The 22357-nt window shown below is 41.9% G+C and overlaps 3 protein-coding genes across 3 annotated transcripts; 1 reads left to right on the top strand and 2 right to left on the bottom strand.

Moving 5' to 3' along the window:
• On the bottom strand, positions 1–6833 carry cir1 (corepressor interacting with RBPJ, CIR1). Its single transcript, XM_010879892.5, has 10 exons — positions 6668–6833; positions 3694–3788; positions 3450–3523; positions 3331–3344; positions 3157–3209; positions 3016–3064; positions 2334–2451; positions 1548–1654; positions 1054–1139; positions 1–927 (listed from the first exon to the last, which is right to left on the bottom strand). The coding sequence occupies exons 1-10, from the start codon at positions 6737–6739 to the stop codon at positions 156–158; spliced, it is 1440 nt and encodes a 479-aa protein (XP_010878194.2). The 5' UTR covers positions 6740–6833; the 3' UTR covers positions 1–155.
• A 2850-nt stretch (positions 6834–9683) lies between these two features.
• scrn3 (secernin 3) lies at positions 9684–12086 on the top strand. The gene is given in 8 exon segments (XM_034286827.1): positions 9684–9734; positions 9736–9840; positions 10068–10249; positions 10414–10613; positions 10708–10920; positions 11094–11256; positions 11505–11685; positions 11771–12086. Coding segments are annotated over 8 exon segments (1257 nt in total). The 3' UTR covers positions 11933–12086.
• Positions 12087–12428: 342 nt separating this feature from the next.
• gpr155a (G protein-coupled receptor 155a) lies at positions 12429–22357 on the bottom strand. Its single transcript, XM_010879893.3, has 16 exons — positions 22270–22357; positions 21153–21649; positions 20598–20997; positions 19906–20077; positions 19652–19807; positions 17825–17908; positions 16651–16771; positions 16400–16484; positions 16230–16320; positions 15951–16146; positions 15786–15866; positions 14762–14892; positions 14515–14610; positions 14355–14419; positions 14117–14257; positions 12429–13792 (listed from the first exon to the last, which is right to left on the bottom strand). The coding sequence occupies exons 2-16, from the start codon at positions 21571–21573 to the stop codon at positions 13597–13599; spliced, it is 2436 nt and encodes an 811-aa protein (XP_010878195.2). The 5' UTR covers positions 21574–21649; positions 22270–22357; the 3' UTR covers positions 12429–13596.

Raw genomic sequence — 22357 nt, 5'->3', positions numbered from 1 at the left:
TTTGTTTTTATTGATTTGTTTAATGTTTAATAAATTGCGTACACTTCCAGGAAAATATTAACAGTATTAAAGGAGCATCATAAAATGTAAAACATTAAATTTTGAGTAAAAAGAAAAAGGTACCACTGGACATGTTGCACTTGTCTTCTGATATGTTAGCGCTTCCTCTCAGCTCTCTCTCTGCTCCTGGTGCTTTCTCCCTTCCCTCTGCTTGTGCTTCTCCTCCCCCCTCTACTTCTCTCTCCCACTCTCCCCGGGCTTCTACTCCTCTCCTTAGTTGCTACCTTCCTACTGTTCACTCCGTCTCTGCTCCTACTCCTCCCTTCTCTCCCGGCCCTCCCTCCCCCTCTCTCACGGCTTCTGCTCTTTTCTACTTTATCCCTGCTTCTGTCCCTGTCCCGTCTACTGCTCCCCTCATCTCCAACGGGAAACTTGTCTTTACCTCTCCGGTCCCTGTCTCTGTCACGGCTCTTGCGTGGGCCGGATTCAGAGCTACTGTCAGGCACCTGGCTCTCCCGGCTGTAGTGGGCATGACCCTCCTGACCTTCCTGTTTAATCTGTCTCTGTCTTCCTGGACTGGAGTGCCTGACCTCACTCCTACCCGGCTCGGCCCGGCTAGGGTTCTCCTGTCTGGCGTGATGTAGCTCTGTCTGTGTGGATGCTGGGCTCTGGGACCTGGTCCTGTGAGAGGAGCCCTGGGTTTTACTCCGGACCCGTCCCTCACGCTCAGGACTGCTGTCACGACGGGAGTCCTTTCTGGCACTCTTCTTCTTTCTCTTTTGGCTCTTGGGGCCGCTGTCAGAGTCACTGCTGCTATCACTGGAGCTGTCACTACTGGCCGACCTCTTCTGCTTCCCTCTGTGCTTCTTCTTCTTCTTCTGCTTTTTGCTCTTCTTTTTCTCCTTCTTTTCTAGACGATCTAGTTTTCTATAGAGCCAAAACGACTACATGTTAACTCACAATGATCTTCTGTTGAATCCCCGTTTCTCATTTTACAATATGCATTAGATTTCAAGACAACTGCATGTATGTGTGGTGGTAGGGAACTCCTACCGGAGGAGCTTCTCTTTCTGTTTGGTGGTCAACGACTTTAGGAACTCAACCTCTGGATCCTCCTCTTCTTCACTGGCAACATACACCTATAGGATAGAAACCATGCACATTCAATCACAGAATATATACACATATAATTCAGATAATGCAGCAAATACTTAGGATAAGACGTACTGAAGAACATACATCACATAAATAGCTGGAGGTGAAACAAGTCCAAAAAAAAAATGAAAAAGACCCTCTACTGATTTCTGTTTGAAGGAGGATGGGGGGAGGCAAACTATATACTACTGCATCTGGTGTTACAACACGCCTATAATTTTAGCAGTTAGTCTCATCACATCTGCCCAATTGACTAAACTTGCAGCGACTGGAATAGCTTGGTGGTTTACTCTGATAATTGGCCATTTTGCCGCAATCACATTTAGACTGGGGATCTAGCATAGATATTGTTGTTCTTTTTTCGTCAGGGGGGTAGAGGAACAGAAGATTACCTGCGATGGATCACAAACAGTAGAATTTCTCCCAAGGACACATTTCTTCAGGGCAAACCCACTGTTTCGCATCTCCGCCATTAACTCGGAGGGGTGCATCGACGGACCTGTTAGTACAAAGCACAGCTTCAAAGTCCCATTGATGTCTGCCCACATCCACCACTGCCTCCACAGTGGGGAATTCAGGGGCGGCTTTGTTAACAGAAAGGGACACCAAATCAACTCACTCGTCTTCTGGCTGAGCAAATCATACAATATCATTCTCCCAAAGCAGCGGTTAGGTGAATCAGAATACACAATAATTAAATCCCCCCCCGACACAGGGGGGGCTCCATTACGGCCCTCCACCATCAACACCAAGCGCAGGACTCTCCTGCAGTAAACACATTACTTTACCACTCCACTGGCTGATTGTAGGAGTCAGAATGGGCTCCGCTCTACAGGACACCAGGTGGGATGGCAACTATTGCTAACTCATACTATAGGTACAGACTTCACACGGCTGTACGCTATAATGTCACAGAGAAAGCGAATTCCACCGGAAAAGCATATTCACGCAGTTATTATGAGTCATACATACAGTCTTCATTTTAAAAGGAAGGTAATTAAAAGAAGGTAATTAGGCTGAGAAATGCACTGATATGAAATAAAAGCGGCTAACCACATGTGGTGAAAAAATAAAGATAACACAGCATGTCTGTGAGGTATTACTGATAATTATCAGGTTGCCCCCCCCCCCCCCCCTTTAATCAGGTAGGTCAGTGTAAAAGGTGTGTTTGCACATACCAGCCTCCTCTGTGGGCGCTGCGCTGGCGTTGATCCCAGACAGGCCGAAGAGAGGGCACTCTCTGTCCGTGTTCACATGGCCCCACTTGTGACACTTGATGCATCTCACGTTGCGCACCTGAGAATGACAGGTTATTACACCTCCGTCTGATCACTGCATCCCACATAACACCTCCGATGGGGACCAAGTGGGACGTGGACAGGCAGAGCAGGTACTGTACTCTACAGGCATAGCGCGCCATAATGACAACACGCCGTGTGATCCTAAACTCAACATAGGCATCACAGTGAAGGAAAATCCCTCTTAACAGGAAACAAAATATTCTCCTGTTAAGAAATGCGCTGACAATAAACGCGGAATAAGTTGTCAATAAGTACCGGTCGCTATCTAAATAAAAGGATATACTTGACTTAATGAGGGAGACAAAACAACAGCTTCCACACGGGTCCCATTATGCATTTGTTATTGTATACAAATGCTGGATAGACTCAGTAAATTCTGGCTTCCAACCAATCACATAGAATCAATGCCAAGGTCTCTACGTTGTTCAAGCAGCCTGTGGCACAGACATACAATGACACTATTTTGTTTTTTTCTTCAATCTGGCATTTACCTGCCTGTTATTTTTAAGGTAAATAAATTAAAAGAAAAGAGCACACGATTTGAAAATGTTAAATTCACCTGAATTCCAAATGGTTGATCTCGAATAGCCATGTCATCCTTGGCATACCTATAAAGATTAAAGAGTGAATATAATTTACAAACAAACACTTCAAATCAGATGTACTACATTTGATTTGATCAGTTCAATCAATGACGTACTTCTCCCGAGGGGCTGTCTTTTGCCACTCAAACTTGTATTCCGATTCCCCCTCCTGTGAGAAAATATACCATGTAATAAAACAACACAGGACTTGAAATGTACAGCATTTAAAACCTATTTATGCTTGCACAGAAAAATGAACATGCAGAACCAGAAACAAGTTTTAAACATACCTCTTTGGTCTCCTCTTTTTAGTTGAGTGAAGAGGGGGGAAGGAAAAAGGTGAGATCAGTGGAAAGTCATGGCTGTTACATTGGATTATAGCAGGGGGGGGCAACATTGATGTAGTTACCTTTGGATGCTCCAGGTGGAGCTTCATACATGAAGTTGAGGCCATTTTTCACACGATCATCTCCCATTAGCAATCTGTTGTTATGATAAAGAGTTACAATGTTACGCAAGACAATAAAGAGTTACATTTAGACAGAATAGCAAGTACGCATTGGTAAAGTCATGAGACAAAGTAAGAAGCCCTATGTCAAGGCTAATCACCCATAAGATCCAAATATCTGGACCATGTGATCAGAGGTCCTCACCTGTTGTTGTATGTGTCTTGTTCTTTTAGATAAGAATTCATGAGGTCCTCCTGCTTCTTCTTCTCGAAGGTTAATTTCTGTTCTGCTATCCATACCTGTTCAATCACAAAACAGACAATGTTAAGAACTACACTAGATTGGAACTTTGCAATCCAATTTGCAGCACACCGCAAAAATAAATCTTAGGCATCTGAAAGTCCAACTAAAGCCATTTATTTGGTTAGTATGATTTAATTTGTAAAAATAAATTATATGAATACAGATTTTTTTTGTTACAAATAAACATGAAGCCAAACGGTGGAGGTTATGTGACAATTCTACATCAAACTCTCTAAACAAATGCACATTTTAATACAGTTTTTTAGTATTCATAGGATAGGAGTCCAAATTAAGTAAAAGCCACACCATGAACCCATTGTCTGTATATAATCAGGGATCTGTTCAAACACATTTGGCCACCCAGGAGCCCCCGGACTTTTCACACACAACGCTGTTAAGGGTTTACCAGTAAAGACACAACAAACAAAAAACGGTATAGAGCATTAACTGGGAAAGAACAACTCAACGATGATGTCCATAAGACAGCAGATCATGCCATTGCATCAGTATGGACCTGTGGAATGTGTCAGATACCTTGTAGAAACCATCCCCCAAAGAATCCAGGCTATACTGGAGGCTGAGCGGTCTGACCAATAATTAGATGAGTGTACCTAACAACCTGGCCAATGACCATACGGTTACGCAGCTTCTTAACCCGGCCAGTCCCTTTTTCTAAACCTAGGATATTAATTTACTAGAAGAGCACAGTACATCCTCCCTTTACTGAAGCATCCCAACTCAGATTTAGGTGCAGTAAGGAGTAAGCTTTGTTAATAGATGTGTACTGTTTTGTGTTACAGGTTAGATTTAGTGATAGTGATAATGTATGTATTTGAGCCTGTCTTTGGTGGGTGTGTGTGTTAGAGGAGGGGATGCTATAGGAGTTGGTATAGTAGGGGGTGCACGCAGGTGGCAGGGGCTCAGGGTTGGGCGTGTCATTTGCCACTCTAGGAATAATCAGTTAACTAATCAGTGTAAACTGTGATGTATAGCCTGTTAGTAATTTGTAGGCACAACCGTTACTGTCGTTTTCTTCATGATTGTATAATCCTAATTATATATGTAGCCTACACAGTTACTATTCTGCGTGTGTGTGAAGTTAGTTTGTTAGTTTTTCCCATGAAAGTGAATGAATCATAGAAGTAAAGTCCAAAACAGAAGTTTGGACACACCTACTCATTCTGGGGTATTTTGTTAAGTTTGACTATTTTCCACAGACATTTAGAAATGTAGTGAGGACACTACACTATGAAATAACATATGGAATCATGCCGCAACCAAAAAACAAAAGTGTTAAACAGATCAAAATATATTTCATATTGTAGAATCTTCCATTCTGTCTGTACTGTAGATCATTGTCTGTACTGCAGTAATACATATTATAGCAAGAAAAGCCCAAATAAGCAAAAAAACAAAACACTACCGAAGGACACTGATAATAAGAAACCTGCTTTGGGTCATGAAACACGGGAAATGGACATAAGGCCTGATGAGTCTACATTTTGGTTCCAACTACTAAATCTTTGTGAGACGCAGAGTGGGAGAACTGATGTGGTTCCCACCGAGAAACATGGAGGAGAAGGTGTGATGGTATAGGGTGTGTTGCTGGTGACACAATCAGGAATTCATTTAGAATTCAAGGCACACTCAACTAGCATGGTGTAGCGGTACGCCATCCTATCTGGTTTGCGCAAAATGGGACTATAATTTGTTTTGACCCAAAACACACCTCAAGGCTGTGTAAGGGCTATTTGACCAAAAAGGAGAGTGATGGACTGCTGCATGAGATGACCCGGCCTCCACATTCACCTGACCTCAATCCAATTGAAATGGTTTGGGATGAGTTGGACCGCAGAGTGAAGGAAAAGCAGCCAACAAGTGCTCAGCATATGTAGGAACTTCTTTAAGACCATTGAAAAAGCATTCCAGGTGACTACCTCATTAAGCTGGTTGACAGAATGCCAATAGTATGAAAAGCTGTCCTCAAGGCAAAGGGTGGCTACTGTGTAGAAGCTAAAATACACATTTATTTTGATTTGCTTAACAGTTTTTATAGTATATACGAAACACGGCTATTTAATAACATTTTACAAATACTATTTTCCTATTATTTATTCTGTTCTGCTTGAAACAAATATGTTCACAATATGACCAACGTAATTTAAGTGAATGGGTTTAAAGGGATATTTAGAACTAAAATCATTGTGTTAAAAAAGTCTCTTTGCAATCCACGGTGAAAGGAATGTTGGCAGTCAAGATATCATTTCAACTTTGAAATATGGACAAAAACTCGTGAAATTAAATAAAAAACAAAAAGGATGATAATTTTTTACATACGGGTTCAAGCAGTTGCCTCTGAAACACCTACTACTGGTGGAGACTGGGCAACACCTAACTATTAAATAAATAATGAAAATGTTATTATGTACAGTACCCACACATTAACGCAATTGTGAAACTTCTAGCTATTTGCAATGTGTATTCCAGTAAATATAGCTACCCAGCTTTAGAAGTACGTAACTTATTTTCCGTATAATTAACGACGTAGCTACTGACTCTGGTAACTACATATTCAGCTTTGGTAGTTAGCCATCTAGTTAAATCCTGTTTGCTACTATGTTAGTTAACGTTAAAATTAGCTTACTGGTTTAGCTACCATTCAAACCAGACAATGTAACTACCTAGTATGAATTTTCCTCCAAACTACTACCAGATTAACACCAAGAACTAACACGTTCCAACTGGAAATATATTTTTATTTAACGGCTATGTAACGCGTTAGGTATCTAGCTACTCTAGCTAGCCTGTTAACATAACATAGCTAGCTAGATTATTTATGTAGCTAATATCGTAGTTATGTAATTTTTCCACTTACCTTTTTTATGTTCGATTTAGACGCAGGGTGAAAATCTTTTTTGCACATAAAATTAGCAAATGACTTCCCCATGTCTGCAGAATAATTGTAGGTATTAAACCAAAATGTTGTTTAGCTCACTCAAACTGCTACCGTCTTGTCAGCAACATTAGCAAGTCATTTCCGGTTAAGGAAATGTAGGATACCAAATAAGAGTTCCCCATATAGTAGACAATTCTCTGTAACCTGTATTTGTGATTATGAAGCATACTGTATATAATGTAGATATTTATATTGATAATTAATATTTGTTAATACTTACCTGACATTAGAATCAAATGTGTGTTATAAAACATTTTAAGGTCAAATTAAGAATAATACATTTCTGAATTGAATAAACACATACTGTACAAATCTGACCGTACACAAGAATATACTGTAAATGGTATGTATAAAACCATGGTTCAGACTGCTACATAAGAGTCCCTCAAGTGAGTTTGAACAAGCAAGGTCATAGCAAGTGTTGATGGACTTTTACTGTTGTAAAAAAATATATCCTAACTAGTGTGAGATAAGAGCATTTGGCCTACTTCACAAAGTCTCATCTCATATAAAATAGGTCATCTATATGAAATTATGGTAACTAATGTTACAAACCCCACAATAAAAGTGACATATTAAGCTTAAGACAACAAATACAAGTTGGTTTGAGGTGTTTAAAAAATACAAATGGCAAATTATGTATGTTCCAATTGTATTTCTTTCTAAGAAGAAATATGAAGTTGACAAAATACAGACAAAACTAAAGTGGTCAATGGAACAAAGTAAACTTTTCTGAAATGGACAGCATATACACACTTTTGCCTATTGCAAATACTTATCTGGGACCGTCCAAGCAACCCCACAACATTGTCAAATGTTCAAAATATTTGATTGTAGAGGTGTCCTTTTAATGAAATTCTTGATTTCATCATCAGTCAACATCATCTGTATTGCCAAAGAGTTTCATTTAGGTAAATTGTCCCAGAGACTTTTCACCCCAGTATTGAGTTTGGTCAAAATGCGTTATGAGAATTTCACTCAGGCTTTTGGTGTGTCTCCTTTAGTAGTGGGGTCTTCCTGTGTTTACCAAGGTCCAGTTGGAGTGTTTAAAAAGAACACCCTTCCTTCAATATCATACAGTATAGTTCTGTTATAGTATAATCTTCTCCCATTGTCCAAACATTGAGTCTCTGTTGAAGGTTCTAGGTCATCCAGCAGGAAAACAAACCCAAACACACATGAAAGCACCTTGGAATGGGTACAAAAATAATCTGTTCTGTAGTGCCCAGTAAATAGTCCAGATTTGAACAGTTGAAAACACCTCAAACTATGAAGAATGTTAGCAGTTCACTCTTATAAAGTGGGCCAATATTGCCAGTAAACGTTACAGCAACTCACTTAAGGCTGAAATGATCCAGCCATACATATCTACACGTAACCTATAATCGCAAGATGCAGGCCTTTTAATTATACCTAGAATCTCTAAACAAACAGCCGGAGGCAGGGCCTTTTCTCATAGAGCTCCTCTACTGTGGAATGATCTGCCAATTAAGGTTAGAAATGCAAACTCAGTGCAAACTTTCAAGTGTCTACTAAAAACTAATCTCTACAGCACGGTTTATGATTAGGTGTAGCCTGGCCCGGGGGCGTGAAGGTGACCAGAAGGCTTGATACTGCCCACCCTTGCTGTCTTGCCAGGTGGGCTCTCGTCGCCACTGGGATGCCCTCCCTCCAATGCCTTTCGGGAGAGGAGTCACTGGCTTGTTGTTGTCTCTCTGTTGCGCACTTGTGCAATTGGGCTGTACTCTGCTGGCAATACTCGTCCCTCATTCAGGGTGGTTGCGGTTGGTGGGTGTCCCTTTGGTTGATGCTTGGCAGATTGATGTGGGTAGATTGATTTCCTAGTCTAGTCTAAAATTTAACACAAGCCCTCAATTAATTATTAAGCAACAAGTTATCTGATCAGTAACTGATGCACTAGATCACAATTTTCAACAATCAGTGCCTAGATGTTGCAAGATCAGCGGATTTCATCTCAAGGCCCAAACCTGACAACCATAGGCCTATTGCTGTGTATCCTAGGCACAACTGGATTGTGATGAGGAAACTACATCATCTCTTAATGGACTTAATAAAATCTGCAACTCTGACATGTAGGTTACACACAAGCATAGTAAAACAATATTTAAATTAAAGAAAGCAATTCCCATTACACAACATTAACATGCAAGATAACCTTTGAGCATGTGAACATAGATTTTGTGCCTCTTACTTGAACGTTTCAAAAGCTATTTCGTTTGCGTTCATGGAAATGCATAAAAGTTAATTAACAGTTTACAGATCTTGATGTTGGATATCCTGAAAATGTGAACGTGGATTTAAAGTGGGTTTGTCGCCCCTTGTTTGAACAGGTTAAGATCTACACATCTTAAAAAGAAGCACCACGACTATGACAAAATGTGTCCAGTAGGTGGCATTAAAGAATTAACTGATGCAAGAGTGTTCTCGAGAAAAAACAAAAACAAAACAGCGTGATTAAAATCTTCTTCCGGGTGAGCTTTGCGTGACTTCTGACTTACCAACAACAACACTGAAGAGACAAGCGGTTGCGTCACAAGAGCGATCGTTAATTGCGTACTTGTGAAACCTTTAACAATGAAATAAAAGTGAAAGTAAGTGCGAATTGTTGTTTTAATTCTTCACGGGAACGCACCAGAACATCATTTGTGGTCTATAATTTGTGATCTGGTACTTTGGCTACGCAGACAAGTAATATTTCCAACTATCAAGTTATTCGAGTGTTATTGAGTTATTCTAATGTGCTGTCACTCCTAGTATGATCTTCCAGTATATTATACATGTCCAGTTTATGATCGTGTGTGTGTATTCATTTAGTGAAATACTCTGACAGTTCCGTGTTTCTCGTGTATTCTTTCTAATTAGCCTGCTGTCACAGTTGAATGGTTTTGGTTGCTAATTTATTTCTTTCCCCAGAATGTACCCATCTTCTTGTGACACCTTTGTGGCTCTGCCACCAGCCACACAGGGGCAAACGCATCATCTTTGGAAAGAATTCTGATAGGCCCTGTGATGAGGTCCAAGAGGTGGTCTACTTCCCCGATAGGGACTACAAGCTAGGAGAGAAAGTTGAAGTATGTCAGTCTCTAGTTCACCCATCTTCTGTACATTGTAGTGATGATGTGACAATTTAATAAAACCATATATGCCATTCAGCAGGCCTTTTCCTGCAAAGTTACATAGTCATAAATGCATGCATTTCATAAACGATTGTCCCAAGCAGGAATTCTATTCAAATTTTTTCACCCTATGGTTGTTGCACTACAGCTGTATCCCCTTTCTGTCCTGACTCTTTGGCTAGTGCACATACATCAGCATTGAGCAGGCTGCCCACACATATGCAGTTGTGTTGAGCAGACCGGCTTGGCTGTGGGGAGCTGAGATGGGGGCAAATGAGCATCAAGTGTGCATCGGCAATGAGGCCGTGTGGGGCAGAGAGAATCCTGGGGATGAAGAGGCCCTCCTTGGCATGGACTTGGTCAGGTGAATCATCACAAACCAATTCATAGATCTCTGTCCCATGGATTTACAGTCATCACCAAACGTGTTGGACACGCAGCATTTGTATCTGCAAAAGAGAAATGCATTAAGCTTTAAAGGAAAGAGTGGGACTGTGGCAGACACACTGCAATGTTATTTCCTTACAGACTCGGTCTGGAGAGAGCAGATACTGCTGCTAAGGCTGTGGATGTTATTGCAGATCTGCTAGAGAAATATGGCCAGGGAGGAAACTGCATGGAGGACCTGTCTGGCTTTACCTACCTCAACAGCTTCCTCATCTCAGACAGGACTGAGGCCTGGGTGATGGAGACCTCTGGGAAATACTGGGTAGCAGAGAGAGTGCAAGGTAATGAGTTTGTGTTTGGAGTGTTTGAGTTTGTACAAAATATACACTTATAGAATAATATAATTTCCCAAAAATGTTTTGTATCCTACTCTAGATGGGTATCGTAATATCTCCAATCAGTACTCAATAACCACCAAAATTGACAAGGAACACCCTGGGATGAGGGAGTATGCTAAAAGCCAAGGTTGGTGGGATGGGAAGGCACCGTTCAGTTTCGCAGAGACGTACTCTTTCATGGATACAGCCAGAATAGAGGCCTCTGGTAGCCGATTCTGTGAAGGACGGAAGCTTCTGGAGAGGAGCAAAGGTCAGTGCTTAAATATTATGATAAAACTGAATTAAAAAAAACTGAATTCAACTTTTAACAAAGCTCAGTTGTTTAGGTCAAGTGTTCAAGAATTGGTTTGGAGATCGTTTAAAGCAGCTGTACATCCATATAGGATGGCAAACTATTGACACTGAATCACTGTAATTTACTAGGACATATCACAGCCGAGACAATGATGGATATCCTACGGGATAAGCAGAGTGGCATCAACATGGAGGGGATGTTCATGACAACCGGGAGCATGGTGTCTGTAGTACCGACAGACTGTGCCCTGCCAGGTGTACACTACATCACTGGGACACCAGACCCTGACAGGCACGTCCACACACACACTCACGCGTTAACTTAGACATAGAAATGGTGACACCCAAGTTGATTGGCCTTAAAAATACCTCAACCTAACCTTTGTGACCTCAAATGTATGCCTCAACCGTTTTTCTGATTTAACCAGTTTGGGGACATTTGTGTTAGGTCAGAAACACACACCTTGCTTTGCCGTGTAATTGTTACTTCTAAACTTTATGTAAAGCTGTGTGAACAAGGATTCCTTTCCCACACAACAGGTCTGTTTTCAAACCTTTCATCTTTGTGAAAGACATTAAACAGTTGAAGCAAACTAGCTCTCCCACTTTGGGACCTGAGGATCCTGTGAAGAAGATACCCCGTTTCCAGACAAAGCCAGATCGCAAACATCCACTGTTTATCAAACACGAGCTGGTGGCTGCCATAATCGAAACCACTGTGGTATGCATTAGCTTTTTATGTATATAAATCTATACCGTGTGTTAAGATTAAGCAAAAACTGAAATTGTGTATTTTATTATTTTAGGACAGAGGACAGAAGATCATGCGTAATATGAGAGAGTTCGAAAAAGAGAAGATGGCTGAGATGGAGAAACTTTTATCAAGTGGTATTGAAGACCCTACTTCAGTTGTGCACCTGTTTTCTGACTCAGTCCAGCAGGAAATCAGTGTGTACAGTAAAAAATAGAGAGATGTTTAAAATGTGAATGGCAAGGAGTTATATTAAGACCAACCCCAACTTGCCCCATTCTGCAAAATAATCTCACTATATTATACATTTAAATTGTAATTGCATTTGCTGCTCATGAGTGGATAATAAAAATGGATCATGATTAAAACCAGATTTATTATCTTTTAAAATATTTCTTAATATTTTATATTATTATTATTAATAAAACCAGAGGCTAAGGCTATTTTAACTTTAAATTGTTTACTTATTGATTTGTATACAGTATGTGAATTGTATGTAAAAGATGATATCTTCCCATTATGCCCTAACACAATAGGTGTAATACAATAGCAGGGTTGTGTAATTTCTGCATTGTTTAACTGTACCACTAAATTTGGAGGAATTCCCCCTCAAAGCCAGATGGATCTTGGTGTTGACAACATTGTTCCACACTGAGACGCCCAGCAGATAGACACCCACAAAATATTTTCATGAACTCAGTTTTAGCCCAGTATTAAAGGATAAGCCGAAGGTTGCCACGTTTATTTGTCCCAAAACAGGCTGGGACCCATTGTGGAGAACGCATCTTCCAATGCATTGATAGCATTAATTCCCTTTTAGTCAAGTGACATGAAAATATTTACGGAAAAAAGTTTTACAACATTCATAACGCCAAACAAGGTAAAAGTGGCTTAGTTACATTATTAACAACAGTAAAGAGCACAACCCCATTAAAGGACAAAGTAACATAACTCAAAAAGTAACAATCCCTTCTCTGGCACATTTGTTACATTCAATATTGTACTCCTTTTCTCCAAACCAACATATGACAACCCTAATAAACAGGACGTTTGTATAAAGCACAAAACAATACGCATTACCAGAATAGTCTGAGGAACTACAGAAGTCAAGAATCATTATAATAAATTAAAACAAAGTTACATCCAACATCTACTTCCATAATATTTCACAATCCTTTCTATATTATCTAAACATTAAAAATAGCTTTGACAGCAGCATTAGACTTGCATTTTCAATACCTGAGTTCTAAATGAAATATGCTTATTTTTATTCGAACTAAATACCATCTGCATAAACGTTTTGTCATGTGCGTACAAGCTTGTCTTAAACTGATTAAAAGATGAAATGCTTAGTCATCTACTGAACACAAGGTGTGCCCAAAACCCTTTTCATTGGCCCAGTCCCCAAACCCAGGAGTAGGCAACACTAATGGGTATACAGGATTCTGATGTAACCACACCTAGGCAGACACCATTAACCACAGCACCTAGCAATTATCTCACTCAGTTCACGGAGTGCCTGGATTCAAAACACCTTGATGTCCAGGACTAAAACTCTGCATATCCCCGCCATAACCACCAGGCTAAATCACATTATTGAGGCATACATGCAAAATATGACACCATTGTTAGGCAGGACATTCATTATGATCAGTGCCAACTTAAATCCTATTATGAATACCACAAGTTAAAGTCAGAAAACCGCCAAGTGCCCGATGCTTTTTAAGACAGCATACTTCAATGTGGAAAACAAAAAAGCTGCAGAAGTCAACTCTGAGGGTGGACACTACTGAGTGGGTTCTGATCGGGATCCAGGTCTGGTAAGTGGCGGGTCCCTTGGTCATCTGGGGCCTTACGACAGGCCTCGAGACTGGGCCCGCCTCACGCCATGAAGCGGTAGTGCAGGTTGTCGTCTTGGAAGTTGTACTCCCGGGTAACGTGCTGGAGCACCCCGCCTCGCTGTAGCCGCCTCCCGTAGAGCAGCGCCTCGCCGCGGTCCTGCGACAGACCCGCCTGCAACAGCCAGTCCACCATCTCGCTGCCCAGAAAGGTGTCCGCCGATGTCCGCTCCCCACACCTGTGTGTCAGAGGAATCAGCCGCCAGCGGCCCGTTTAGGCACTCCTCACAGCCGCTGAGGGGTTAACCCGAGAGACGGACGGGGGGGGAAGGAGACGGGGGAAGACAAGACAGGCACACGGACACAGAAGCGAGGGAGGCGCTCAACACGCAGCATGCGCCGGTAGTGTCATAACAGGGGAGATTGATGAGCACGCTGCACTGTTAGGCAACAGAAAACCAGGCCCGGGCGGTAACCACTGCACAATATGAGAGGGCGGTTTTAGTGTTAACATTTAACCATGACTTCAGCGTGCAAACACATGGAACACACAGCGACCGCACCTCCTCTGGTGGACTATGTCCCGGACACAGTTCCTTCTCTGTGGGTACGTGGCGAACTGAGTGCAGGTCATGACGACGTCGTCAGACAGAACACGCGGTGGCGCCTCCTCTCGTTTCCTTCTTGGCCACAGGCTGGATATCCTGGGTACAGGTGAAGACAGTTCCGTCTCGAGGCTTCCTACTCAATACACAGTTCGCTAGGTAATCGGATGAATTGCATGTCAGGGAAGGCGCTTACTTTTTTTTAAATGGCAGTATTATCAGGTGTTTGTCCAGCCCAAAGATCCCAAATGAGATGAAGCCCTGAAAACAGAACAGACAGGGATAAACACCAACACCGTTGACTGAAGACGGCCATTTTATAACCCGACACGTCCGGGCAGGGCGATCTGCAGTACCTGCCCATAGTTGACCACAGCACAGAAGAACTGCAGCTCTAAGTAGAGTCTACCAGGAACCTGGTTAAACAGCCACCACAGGCAGCTGGACAGGTTCTGAAACAGTGGAAAGAGATGGGCTCAAACAGGCCTCCTCCTGCTAAACTAACACGGACAGGGAAAACAAGGTTGGCCTAGCTGTAACGTACTGCAGTAATGGTGTATGTTAACCTGAGGAAGGTGTGTGGTAGTATGCTAGGCGACTCACAGCTAGTAGGCCAACAGTCAGTAGCAGGCATAGGAGTACGTGACGGGCCACCTGTCTGTCTGCCAACTGCCTCTGTTGTTCCTCCTGGGCTAGGAGACAGCCGGGAGACTCACAGACAGACCCACAGTAACCTGAGGGAGAGTGCAAGGCACATACTGTTGGTGACCCAAAGGCCAATGACTGATTCCTTCAGGGGTTTTCAACAGTCGGAGTCCACAGACGAATTTGGAGAAGGAAAGACAAATTCACTCAATACTTGCGGTTTTAATGCACAAGTGTTGTGCTTGTCGGTTGCAATTGAGGCAGTGAAACCACATGAAAATATTATGAGGGAGACAACTGACATGTTGACAACCAGGCAATTTAAACAATTGCTCAGTTTAACAACAATATATATACAGTGGGGAGAACAAATATTTGATACACTGCCGATTTTGCAGGTTTTCCTACTTACAAAGCATGTAGAGGTCTGACCTTTTTATCATATGTACACTTCAACTGTGAGAGACAGAATCTAAAACAAAAATCCAGAAAATGTTCCTAGTAGAGGCTGTTGCACGTAAATGCATGGCTGGATAAAAAAAGAAATCTCTCGCTCTCTCTTACATTGACTTCACTGAATGATTCATGATTCTTGGATAAGTACACCAATATTTGTGGTAACAATATATTCAGGTTTGATAGGATTACAAAAGGAGTGTTCATTCAAGTAAAAATAACATTCACAACACCGTGTTTAGTAAATATTATGGTTTCTAAGAAATCTGCCATCCTGGTTGCCGAAAATACGAATTCATCTGTTGTTGAAAACTGCCCAGATTGTTTTGTCAATAGGAAAGTGAATTTCATTACAAAATGACTCGAAAACAAATATTCTGTAATATTAACAGTGAAATTAAAAATTGTGGAGACCAAATACTTAAGTCAATTTCAACTTATCGTTAGAGACAATGTGAGTTTTTTTGAAGAAAGTGTATGGGGGCCATTACATGAGGCCACGACCTGGCTCCCTACAAAACCCTACCTGGATGGATGAGGAGTGCGTCGGTCATGTTTGTGATGTCAGGCAGAGGCTCGGGCGGGGCACAGTCACACATCTGGCACTCTGACAACACAAAGAAACCTCCATCATTCTCATTCATTTGATAAAGTATAACACACACGCGTCACAAACCCTGCCTGATCTCACCTCGGCTGAGCGTTTGGTTCTCAGCTGGCTCACACATGTCTGGGACGGTTTGAGATCTCAGGTCCTCTGTGGTGTCCAGAACACAGTCCCTCTCCAGGACCTGGTACTTGTGGTCCCACGTGCCCCGACTAAGGCTCATCAGTGAGGCCCCAGCCAGCAGTATGCTGAAGGAAAGGACAACAGAGGTGCAGATGACCTGCAGGAGAGAGAAGAGGTCAGGATGGGGAGGCCATCTTCTCTAACAGGAGCCCCTCCCCCAAGGCCCACAGTGGGTCTCACCTGGGGCCTCCCGTAGAATAAAGACGAGTCGATGGTGTCGGGCATCCTCTCCCCGCTCAGGAGGAGCACCGCCGAGACAACAGCCGGGACTCTATTGAAGGACTTTGTGTAAGCAGCAGAGTCAACAACTCAGAAAACATTTGTTACAGGGTGGAAAAACCATGACTCACCCCCAGCCTGCAATTACCAAATAACCTGGTGCAACCTTCAGCTCCCCCCCCCTCTTCATCAGGACAAGGGCAAAGGCTATCAGGCCTGGAATAACAACACAACATGCACTTTTAGACCAGAGAATCGATGCTAGACATTGTATTGCCCGTCTTGAATGTCAGATGTTGTCAGGATACAGTGTACAACAGAGAAATGACAGGCGAGGATGGGGCTGGACTAATGTTGAGAGGGTTGTGGCTGACAGACATACCTGACCATACATAGGTACTGTACAGTGAGCAGTACAACAGTGTGAATGTCAACACACATCCAATGAAGTTGTCTTGTCTCACGACAAAGTTCCACAAGATCATGCCAACACAAACTAGAATCTAGACGCACAAAGAAGCCAAAAGTCAACAGAAAGCAGCGAGCAGTGATAATAGGACAACCTTTAGACAGTACAACCAAAGATTTGACTAAACCAAGATAGCCCACAAGCTGTCCTTTCCAATAGGTCAGTGAAGCCTGGTGGGGGGTGGGGGGGGGGCCTAGAAAAGGAGGTTGGCGTCTCTGAGCACGAGCTAGCAAAAGCCTATTGGGCAATACTGGCAGGATTTAGCACCATCTGCTAGGAAACACTCGTTAGTGTGCCTATGCAATAATTCAATTCACCATGCGCTCCTAAATAACGCTAGTTGTTTTCAATTGGGTTAAGTCTACAAGAGCGAGATCATGGATGAAACACTGGCAGAATACTGGCCCAGTTACACCTCACCCCATGGCCTTCCCTTGCCCGGCCATTGGGCTTCCCTCAATGTGTGTGTGTGTGTGTGTGTGTGTGTGTGTGGTGGGGGTGGAAATAACCTGAAGCTTCAGATTCGTACATGCATCTGTAGTACAACTGTGGACAATGGACAATATGATATGAACACTACAACATGCTTCCTTATCATGAGATCACTGCCAAATGTGTGCTTTTATGCCAGACCACGTTCCAGATCGTAATGAGGTCCTGACAAATAGCCTTTCTGGCAAGACATGTCAAATGTGTGTAATATGTAAGTGAACAGACACCTACAGTAAGGCATTTGGTTTATCAATTGGTTTACTCAATTGCTGTCTAACCTTTTAATTGTAATATATACATATGCAGGTAGATCAGAATATTTCATTGCAACATACATGCAAATAGACCAAAAAAGACATTCCTGATTGGCAGGTGACCATTAGTAGCACCTGTACTAACGGTCCCTGAGAAATGGTCACCTGTACTAGAAATGTTTGTCCCTGAAGAAGACAAGTGCCAAAACCTTGGTTTTTATGAAGCAAATTGAAAAATTAGGAAGTGAGCTGTAAGCCTTGAGCCAACTTTCTATTTCCACATTATGTAAACTAATGAATGATTTGTTCAAAAGAACAGACATTGTCATGAAAGGCCTTGCCTGTGCCAGGAACAGGTTGATGGTGAACATGTGAGGTAGTCTCTTAGATTTCTTACTCAGGAACATGACAGTTACTGTCCAAACCTGTAAAGAGACAAGAGATCTCAACATTGGATGTGCATGTCTGCATGTACATTTTTGTACTTCTGTTACTGACAGTTTAATTACAGGTAAAACCTTCTTTTGCGTAAGGACCAATCAAGTCTTCAAAAAGACTAATATGTACATGTTACATTACTCTTGTAAAAAAGTATGCATGACAGTAACAATGTTTATCATTCTGATCAATGTACAGTATATATTTAAGGCATGAAAACGATACAGTCTATGCATTACATTAAATAATAGTTATAAAAACATTGTAAAGAATGTACATATTCATGTATGTATTTAAAGTACATTCCTATTAAACTGCAAAGGCACATCAGCCCAAAGAAAGTCTATAGTGCATTCGGAAAGTACTCAGAACACTTCACTTTTTCCACATTTTGTTACCGCACAATCTCGTTCTGAAATGGATTCAATTGATTTTTTACTCATCAATCTACACACAACAACTGATACTGACAAAGCAATAACAGGCTTTTAGAAGTAAAATAACAGAAATATTACATCTACATAAGCATTCAGACTCATTTACTCAGACGTTTGCTGAAGCACCTTTGGGAGTGATAACAGCCTCCAGACATCCTGGGTGACTATACGAGAAGTTCCTCACATTCTTTTCTGCGAACGTTTTGAAAAACACTTTTTTTTATTATGTATTTTGTGTAGATTGATTAGAATAAACATATATTTAATCCATTATGAATTAAGGCTGTAAGTACCAACACGTGGAAAAAGTGATGGGTCAGAATACTTTCCAAATGAACCATACATGGAGGGAATATTTGACCCCACATTGGGCCCACACTGGGTTGAATATGTGGGCATGTCTGCTATAACACTAAACACCTCATGCATTTTAGGAAAGTAAAATTAATTGGAATTGCGTGACAGTCAATCACATGACCAGTCTAGAACTTCAACAGATTGACAGCCATTAAGCAGAAATAGAACAAAAACAGTGTTGCGTTAGAGGACTGCTGTTCAACTATCAATGTGTTTCCGGTTTATTACAGAAGTGTAACTGAGACTGGGTAATAGAGGAAGTAAGCATTTAGATACAATCTCATTCACCTGTTTCACAAATAAACCTTTTATTGGCCAGGAAAGCACCAATCTGCCATGACACAAGGACATTTTGTTGGGAACATTTTCCCAAAGTAAAGACAAGGTTAGGTCTTTTTATGGTTTTGCAAGTCAAACCAGATAAATGGGCCAAATAATATATGGAATTCAACGCTGTAGAATGTGTCATCCTCCCACTGTGGCATGGGATAGCATTTCCTAGATAATGCCAAAGGTTAGTGAATACAGCAGATCTGAATACACAGCAAAGTGGAAGACTTACACCAAGTGGATGGAAACCAACCTATTGGCACCAGACACCCCGCTGATTCATTTGAACTGCCTGGTTGCTAGTCATATTCCTGTCCCGGCCTTTTCAAAACTGAATCAACGTTGCCCCTTCTACAGAGACAGCATCCTCTAACAACATCCCACGCTGTCCCCAAATTGCCCAAAATACCCCAGTTTAAATGGGATTAGGTGAAAGAAGCTTTAGTCCAATCAACCCAGTGTCCTGCTTGTGGGATAGAATTAACTGGAATCTGACCACCCTGATTAAACCCAAATAAAGAATTATCCCAAAACCAGTTAACAGCTGACGATTAGAGTTAATCCTAGGTTCTTGGTTCATAGTGGCGGGAGGCAGACAAAACTCACCAGTGTTACTAAGCTGATGATGCTGACATTAAAGCTGACGTTCTGCAGCGAATCCATCAATGGCTTAGGGTCCATCCACGGTATTGTCAGCAACCAAGCAGAAACATACATTATGGGAGCTGAGAGGAACGTGCTTATTACCATGCCTGAGGTAATCTGTCAGGAAACATCACACAATGGAAACCGTGAGACACACTGTCAAGGCCTTCCCGTGACCTACGTCTCCATTCACGTCCAAGGGGCAGGCGACTCACAACTTCTATCTCCATGTTGTAGTGGGCAGCATATATGGCCACGCTGGGGGCTGTCGGGAACACACCGTACAGGAACGCATAGTTGGACAGGCTGGAGTGGTTGAGAGCAGAGCTGCTGTTGTCCGAATCCAGCAGCTCCACCATTTCCCGACAGATCAACGGCATCACCAACCTCCCGGAGAGAAAAAAAAAAAAGGTTAATAAATGTAATGTGACCTAAATTAAAAGACGTGTGCGATTCATTCACAATGAATTATATTAAAGATGGGAAGAAAGATATTTTAATGTAATTGGATGAGACTAAATATAGTAATGAAGGTCCAAACACTGATGTGTGGGTGGTTGTCAGCATACAGGAATGTTGGTGTTACTTAAAACACCACTAGTTATGTGCCTAATTTTGACTTGTGCTTTTGTGTGTCAATAACCTGTTGTTGGCTCTATCTACATCCCACAGGCACAGACCTGCATGGACTTACACTGACATGAAATCTATCCTGTCAAGTGATCGTTACCCCTAACATTTGTTACTGTTATTTGTTTTTTTAGAACACTTTGATATACTCTAGGACTATGTAAATATGAACATGTTATGTATGCTGAACATGAACATGTTATGTATGTCTGTACTGAGAAAATACAACAAAAATGACCACATGTATTAATAGTAAGGATTCCCCCAAGGCACTCACAGTTGTGCTGTGATGAGCAGAATCAGGGATATAACTGTGGACTTGGTGAACTTCCCCAGCTGGCCCACCATGGACAGACCCAAATAGAACAGAGCCGCTCCCCCGAAAGAGTTGGCCAGCCCGTCCACAAACTGCTCCATAAAAACAGGGATGTTCCGGTCCAGGATGAAGTGAAAAGTGATGCCAATAACCACCATGAAGACTATTGGGTTCATCAGAACCTGCGTGAGTACCACGCCCACTACATGCAGTTTGCTTTGCTGCCGGTCCTTCTGGTCCCTCCACCTCTGAATCTCACAGAAGACAAAGCCGATGGGATTGAGAATCATGAGGGACACGGGTGCTACCAGGTAGATGTACTGCAGGTATTCTGGGTGGCTGTTCTTGTACAAGGCCTCAACTGTGAAGGAAGAAAGGCGCATTTTAGGGATTTCATACCCAAACAAGATTTAAGAAAAATATTCACAACATTTGTTGCAAGGTTATGCCAAGAGGGCGAGGCTCTCATTTTGAATGACGTGAAAATAATCCAAATAAAAGAACTTCAACACTCACCAATAGGGTATCCCAAAGCAAAGTCATTACTTTGAGTAGCAAAGATTGCAAAGAGACCTGTTTTGCTGAAGCGAGTTTCAGGGCTGGCAACCAATAGTGTTATCACAGATACAATAATAAACACAGACCCTTTGGCGATGAGAATACTCCACAGAAATGGCCAGATGACATTGTTGAAGTCCAACAATACCATGTTCTTAAACAGCAATGCTGGCAGGGCAAACTTGGACACAAAGTTCCCCAGACCTTTGGCCTGTGTGGATGTGATGATGTTCGCTCGCCCAGCAACGTAGCCACATAAGATGATCCCAAAACACTTCAGGAGGGCCGGGAAGAGCTTGTCAATGGGCATATTGGGAGGGGTGTCTGGAGGTTCCATGCTCCCATATGAGAGGTTGTTATGTACGGCAGGAACCTCCATTATGACAGTGCTGGTTAAAGTACTCCTCAGTTGTGCCGAGCCTCGCTGATGGGGTTTCTCCAGTCATTACCAATAACTGAAATAGAATACATGAAAGTCAGTCAGTACTACCGTTTCAGTACTACCGAGTCCATAAAACTGTAGTCAGAAAGGATTCCACAATTTCCGAATTATGCTGTACATGTTGTCTTGATTGTCAATATTAGCGAAAGGTCACATAATATGTCGCTACTGACTGTACGTCTTAACATGTAACCTAGCTACTTAATTTAAGGGAAACGTACGTTAAACATATCTGGTGTAAGCAACAATTTAAAATGGTAACAAATACGTCAGTTAATAAATACGAAATTAAGTCAGTGTGTTTGATTTTGATAAAGTATTACTACCTGACTGCAATTTAAGCATTACACCGCTAGCAATTAAGGTTCAAACACTATGAAGTCAAGGAGCTAGCTAGATAGTTAAGATAATCATCGCAATAAGTTTAAAAGGTAGTTAGCTAATTGTACAATACCCTTCTTTGCTCCAGCCTATTGGCCGGTTAGCTACAGGTAGCTAGGACGTATGTTATTTATGATAGCTTGCATATTGGACTTGTACCGGGGGTAGTCCATTGCAAATTCAAAGTATCAAGTAGTCTAGATACTGCAGCTAGCTAGCCTAATTGTAAAATAAAAAAATAAGACAACTTACCACTACCTCTCTCCATGTCCAGATCACTGCCTGTCAGTTCATATAGCTACTTAACACCCCCGCAGTGAGTTCAGTCATGTTTTGACAG

Source organism: Esox lucius, chromosome 16 (genome assembly GCF_011004845.1).
Source record: "Esox lucius isolate fEsoLuc1 chromosome 16, fEsoLuc1.pri, whole genome shotgun sequence".
Lineage (NCBI taxonomy): Eukaryota > Metazoa > Chordata > Actinopteri > Esociformes > Esocidae > Esox > Esox lucius.
This window is presented reverse-complemented; position numbering and strand designations above follow the sequence as displayed.

Excerpts from the sequence above, each read along its gene's own strand:
- gpr155a (XM_010879893.3), bottom strand. The coding sequence starts at position 21,573 with ATGGAGGTTCCTGCCGTACATAACAACCTCTCATATGGGAGCATGGAA. Across the intron at positions 14,893-15,785 it reads CGCACTCCTCATCCATCCAG|GTTACTGTGGGTCTGTCTGT; the intron begins GTAGGGTTTTGT and ends ACTCTCCCTCAG. Across the intron at positions 14,420-14,514 it reads CTGTGGTCAACTATGGGCAG|GGCTTCATCTCATTTGGGAT; the intron begins GTACTGCAGATC and ends TTCTGTTTTCAG.
- cir1 (XM_010879892.5), bottom strand. The coding sequence starts at position 6,739 with ATGGGGAAGTCATTTGCTAATTTTATGTGCAAAAAAGATTTTCACCCT. Across the intron at positions 3,065-3,156 it reads AAGACAGCCCCTCGGGAGAA|GTATGCCAAGGATGACATGG; the intron begins GTACGTCATTGA and ends TAATCTTTATAG. Across the intron at positions 2,452-3,015 it reads ATCAACCATTTGGAATTCAG|GTGCGCAACGTGAGATGCAT; the intron begins GTGAATTTAACA and ends TGTCATTCTCAG.